The 6,166-nt window shown below is 36.7% G+C and overlaps 1 protein-coding gene across 1 annotated transcript; it reads right to left on the reverse strand.

The window, feature by feature from the left end:
- Nucleotides 1-596: 596 nt before the first annotated feature.
- On the reverse strand, nt 597-1,295 carry LOC126627281 (60S ribosomal protein L26-1). The gene has a single exon (XM_050296752.1). The coding sequence runs from the start codon at nt 1,220-1,222 to the stop codon at nt 782-784; it is 441 nt and encodes a 146-aa protein (XP_050152709.1). The 5' UTR covers nt 1,223-1,295; the 3' UTR covers nt 597-781.
- Between the last annotated feature and the right edge of the window lie 4,871 nt (nt 1,296-6,166).

Raw genomic sequence — 6,166 nt, forward strand, 5'->3', positions numbered from 1 at the left:
CAAACCAAAGCTACTGGCCTTACACCCGATATAAGGAGGTGCCTACGAAGAATGAAAGCCACAAGCATCACAGCTCAATATCACTAAATTGACAACGATCGATACAATTTCTAATCAAGACACTCAGTACATTTAGTTTAGCAAACAGAAATTCGAAAACAAGTCCTGCAGGAGCTTAAATCTCCATCCTAATGCAAAAGAACAAATGCACCTAAAAAAAACTCCGAAACAAATTCGTGGGGGCTAATACTAGGGTGCAAATTCAGCTCCTCTTATAAATCACAACATGCCAAGCAGACAATCACGCTGTTAAACCCATAAGTAATCCTCAAATCTCCCTAAAAATACAACGAACTAAAACAAATCAGCCAAATGATACCGATACGAGAAGAAGAGGCCAAACATGCAATGCTCCGGAAAATCTAATTCAAATGCGATCAACAGGACCAATATTACTTGCAGATTCAGCGCTCTCAACCACTCACATAAATTGCAACAGAAAGCAATCAACAACCCATTCATTTCGAAATAAACTTCAAATCTTTCCGCAATAATAAATTATAATGCAATGCACAACGAAATTGTAGTGAAAAAAATTACCACCAACTTCAAAATATAATATATCATATCAAAAACAGCACAAATCCGTTCATGTCTCAAATCGAAGATCAGATTAAACGCCAAATCCATTAAAGCATAATCAAAACTAAAGTGCTTAACTTGACAGTCGCTAATTTCATTTCAATAACAAAAACACGAACCCAAATGAAATCGATCGAAATCAATCGACGTTCTGCATGATATCCTCTGCGGTGAACTTGGTGCCCTTGTCCTTGTCAGCGGCGGCGCGGCCCTTGGCCTTGCGGTCGAGCAGAGACTTGCGGTCCTTGTCGAGGCGGAGCTTGGTGATGACGACCTTGGAGGGGTTGATGCCGACATTGACGGTGGACCCGTTCACCTTCTCTCGGGTGATCCGCTCGATGTGGATGACCCACTTCCGGCGGTACACCTGGACGACCTTGCCCTCGCGGCCCTTATAGGTCCCACGCACGACCTGGACCTCGTCGTCCTTGCGCACCGGCATCGATCGGACATTGTACTTGGAGCGGAGGTCAGTGGAGAGAGGCGCGCTCATCAGCACGCGGCGCACGCTGGACGGCGCGGTGAAGTGAGCCTTGCGGTTCTTCCGGCGGGAGCTGGTGACGCGGGGATTGTACTTCATTTTTGCTTTGCTTTCGCTCGCTCCTGCTCTGCTCCTAGGGTTTTCGGCTAGGGTTTGAGATTCTGGCTGGTCTTTAAGTTTAGGTTTATATAGAGAAGCGTTTGAATGCCAGGCCCGCTTTCGGATGCGGGATTCTTTTTATGGACCTTGCTTTGGGCCCAAACAGTGATAGACGTACGATTCTCGTCAAAAACGAATTTGAACTATATTATTACTAGCCTATTGTGAGACTTAGCTCACTTATATACTCTCTTAATGTAGATAATATCATTTATTAAAAAAAAAAAAAATGGTTGATGCGAACACCTGTTAATCTAACGGTTGAAAAATCCGAACACAAAAGGATTCCTTTGAGGACATGTATGTCAGATTTTAAAATATTATGGCTTGGATGATTAAGTGGATTGTAAAAGAAACGATATTTAATCAATTTATCCATCTCGAGTTCACGTGATATTTTTTAGTGTGCTGGTAATACAATCTGGTATAACATATGTTATAATACAATTGTTTAGAAATTTGTTTTTTCAAATTTCTAACCAATTGTATTTTTATACTTCAAGTACCGGACCGTATTCTTAACACATTGAAATTTTTTTTGAGTTCACATAGTGATTTGGAAGCCATATGATGAAAGGTTATTAACAATTTTTGAAATGATATTAAAGTCCATTAGGAAAAAGATTGAAAAATTGGAAAATAACCAAAATTTGGCCCCATATAGAATTATAGTCACAATTTTATGGTTATGCTAATTATAACCAAAAGTTAATGATATCGTCTTCTTTTCAAAAAAAAAAAAAAAAATTTATGACCAAAAGTTAATATGAAAAATACTAATATACCCTTAAAAGTACTATACACAAATTCCCCACTTTCAATAATTAGCTATGCTTGCCAATGGCTTATTCAGGAATTTATCTTAATAGGGTCATAGACAAGAGGCTTCCGAAAAATAATATACTTTCGTTTCATTTATAATTGGTAACGACATGTTCTCATATTTTAGAACATCGTATCATAACATCATTATCAATAGAATTAAATACATTTTTTTATTGTATATGGCCAAGTAATCATTAAACTATTGATTTTCATTCATTTTTCATTGTATACAACCAAGTTATCATTTAACCATTGATTTTCTATATGATGTGAATTCTTTACAATATTGATCACTGACAAACCTCTCCCTATTTTGGAAAGGTTGTTTTGGTATGTTTAACTTAAAAAATATTAATAAATGGTCTCTTTATTTTGTTTGCCTTAGCTATTATAGGGGTTATATAAAAATTCAAAGGGGAGACATTTGAAGTTATTGGGGTCAGTGGCAGTTGATGCCCCCATGTTGGCTTCGCCACTGATGCTTGCAATGAAGAAGAATTATGAGTCCAAAGTGAATAGATCGACTAAGGATCGTTTGGAAGTTAGATGTGTGAATGATAGTTGTAAATGACGACTTCGTATCAACTTTTAATCTATCCACTTGGAACTAATAATTTTAAAGATATTATATTAACACTCCACATATTGTTGAATAAACCCCAATATGGGCCAAACATAATTTATTATTTAAATTTAAAAAATACAACAATTTAAATTCAAATCCAACAACAACTTAAATTTAAAAACTACAACTTATATTTAAAAACTACAACTTAAATTTAAAAACGACGAATTAAATTTTAAAACTACAAAATAAATTTAAAAACTACAAATAAATTTTAAAAACAACATTAACTTGAATCTAAAAACTACAACAACTTAAATTTAATATCCATAATCAACATCATCTTCATCATCCGTCATTGTAGGAGTATAGTCAGAGGTAAACAACTGCCGCCGGGTCCTAATTTCTTTTTTTTTCTTCTATCAAAATAGGCCTACTCATTGGAGTGTAATTCGAAGTGTTCCTTTCCATATTCTTATCATCCATCTCTTCTTGTATTTATTTGGCCCGTTCTTCATGCCTACTTTTCCTTTCTTCCGCCTCAAGGGCATTTTGTGAGGAATGGTGGATGAATGGTTTAGGTATTTATAAGAAAAAAATTAGAATTGTTGAGAATTTTTTTTTTAAAAAAAAAAGGCCCAAAAAACCTAAAAAAAAATTGAATCCAACAGTAACTGGCGCCAACTAGTCGTTAGATTCAAATTTCTTTTTAAGCATTCCTGTCGGTTATAACCGACATGATTAATGTTTTTTCTGGCCAGCCCTCCAACCCTTTGGCCCTTTCAGATTTTGTGGAGCCCTATCAGATTCCACGAGCCCTCTAGCCTAGCTCTCGGTTGGAGACGGTTTTCAGGCTATTTTTGGCCCTCTGGCCCTCTAGACCATTCGGTTAGAGATGACCTAAGTAGTGGTGGGAAGCAAAACTTAGCCAATCCCTCTTTTATGTAATCATAAATTATCTGCATATGCACCAACTTTTCTCTGTTCCTGGGCTTGATTGCAGCCAAAATCTTATCACCATTTTATTTTTTGAAACTCAAAATTCACTTTACTTTGTCTTTTGGAATTCGATTTTGATCACAGTTTGCCATCTGAAACTTGAAAATCGCCTCTATAAAACTCAAATTTCACTCAACATTGCCTTAGTTGTGTTAGTTTCTTATGTGGGTTTAATTTGCGTGACCCAGACTAATCAATTTCTTTTTACCTTTTTCACCTCTTCAATTTCTTTTAAACGTAATATTCTCCGATTATTGAATGTTGACGCATAATGAAGATTTATAATCAAATTTATTGTACATGTGTCATAGTCTTATTGGGTATTGGGTCTCATATATGTTTTACGATGCGACCTATAAGTTTTAGGGAGAAGAGAATCCACAAGTCAAAGTGGAACAAATTTTGAGTGTCAAAGAATAAAGTGGTGACTATTAAATTACAGGGGCAAAGTGAAATTAAAATAGAGTTTGAGGGGGGCGTAACTGAAAATAAGCCTTTTATTTATGGGGTATTGTGATCTAATCAATGGCAGATCCAGAATTAACATTGGGTAGTCCCAATATAATTTTCTAAAATATTTAGTCGAAAATAACATAGAAAAATTAAGCGAAACTATAATCTATTCATTAATAATTATGGTACAAACAACATTACAGACAACAATATTTGTCCATGACGAGGTTTCATATATGTATACATCTCATCTCGAATATTAGGAAGATAATCTTTCATCGGATTGGAACTATCTAAGATTGGAGTGAAACTATCCAAAATAGAATTGTCCAAACTAATTGACAATGATTTTTGTTTTTAATATTGTTCCATATTTCTAATTTCTACATATCAATTATAATATATATATCAATTGTCATAGCCCGTCCTAGGATAATTTTTATCGATGGTGTGAAAGGACGGTTTTACCCTTAAACGTGTGTAGTGGTGTGTGTACATGCCTTAGTTTAGGTCCAAGTTATTTTCCTAAGTATGTGGAACTAATTGGAAATTGAATTGTTTTGTTGTTTTGGTTGGTTGGAGTGGACAACTTTGGACCACACAAAACACACACACACACCCGTGCCTTCTCTCTCTCCTCCCTCTTTCGATTTTCTGCAATGTCCGTACAAACTGTACGGACAACACCAAACCGAACCACTTAGTCACAAATCGAGGTTTTGGAAGCCATCATCATCTTCATTTCATCATCACGAACCCAACTATACCTCTCTTTAGACTTGAAACCCTTGAAAACCCGAAATCCTAGTTCAAGGTACTGTTCATGCAGTCGTAAATGCATGATTTTTTAGAGGATTTCAAACTTATAGGGAGCTTAATGACCACTCCACGAAGCTCGGAGAAGAAAAATGAGATGATTTGGTTGTCGGGAAGTCGAGATCGAAGCATTTGAAGTTTGGCCGGATTATCGTAGGTTCTCCGACTTATAGTTGTGTTATACTCTTCCTAAGCTTCAATTTGGTTCAAGTTTCATGGAATTTGGTTGAGAATTGGACGAGATATGAAGGTTTTCGTGTTTGTCCAGTTTCCAGCGAACGGCGACGGCGACTGACGAGACTAACCGGAGAAGATAGAATGTTCCTGTTACTTTTTAACGAAATATTCCTAACGAGGTTAAGGGATTCCGTTAAGGTCCCTGCAAGTGGCTGCGTGTGTTGCCGTGCCCTTGCCGGCACGTGGGACATCGGAAATTTTTTCTAAAAATATGAGGATGTTCGTGAGGTTGTGTAGATCACGTTGGTATATTTAAACATTCCATTTAAGCAATGTATGAGAAGTTATTAGCTAGTATTGGTTATGTGCTTTAATTAACATTTTTATAGTTGTTTCGCATATAGGAGAGACTTATCCCGAGGACGAGCGCATTCAAGGGCGGCTCGGGGGCTACGACCTTTCGACATACTAGTGAGTGAGCTTTTGGTTTTCAGTATATATTTATATACTTGATATTTTCCCAGAAAATGTGTTTAAATGAATGTATGCTTTGAAATGCCATGCATAAAAAATTATATTCAGAATATGAAATAGTATATGATACATAATATATAATTGTGGTGTTGTGGATGCTTAGGTAAGCCAGCTGAGTTTATGAATTGTGAATGTGAATAACAGATGTGATTATTTGAGAAACACAGAGCTCATAAACCTGCACCCCGGGTGATTGTGATTTAGCCAGAGATAAGGTACATGCCTGTTTATAAAGTCACCTCCCGCACCATATTCTCACATTGGATCCAATTTAGGTGCATAGTCTTGTCGTACAGACCATCATAGGTGGTTCCGACTCGTAGGTGACAAGTGATTTATCGCACAACTATTATGAGAGCGTAGTATTGAGCATAACTATATTATACCCAGTCTTGTCGTATAGACCTTTACTATGGTTCCAACTCGTGTGCAGCGTAGTGCCTTATAGGTCACTTGCAGGGACTCCGACTAGATTGATTGATGAGCTATGAATTCAGCTGTACAGACCTCCGTAG

The sequence above is a fragment of the Malus sylvestris genome, chromosome 6 (genome assembly GCF_916048215.2).
Source record: "Malus sylvestris chromosome 6, drMalSylv7.2, whole genome shotgun sequence".
NCBI lineage: Eukaryota > Viridiplantae > Streptophyta > Magnoliopsida > Rosales > Rosaceae > Malus > Malus sylvestris.

What these genes read in the sequence shown, in the direction of transcription:
- LOC126627281 (XM_050296752.1), bottom strand. Translation starts at nt 1,222, where the DNA reads ATGAAGTACAATCCCCGCGTCACCAGCTCCCGCCGGAAGAACCGCAAG.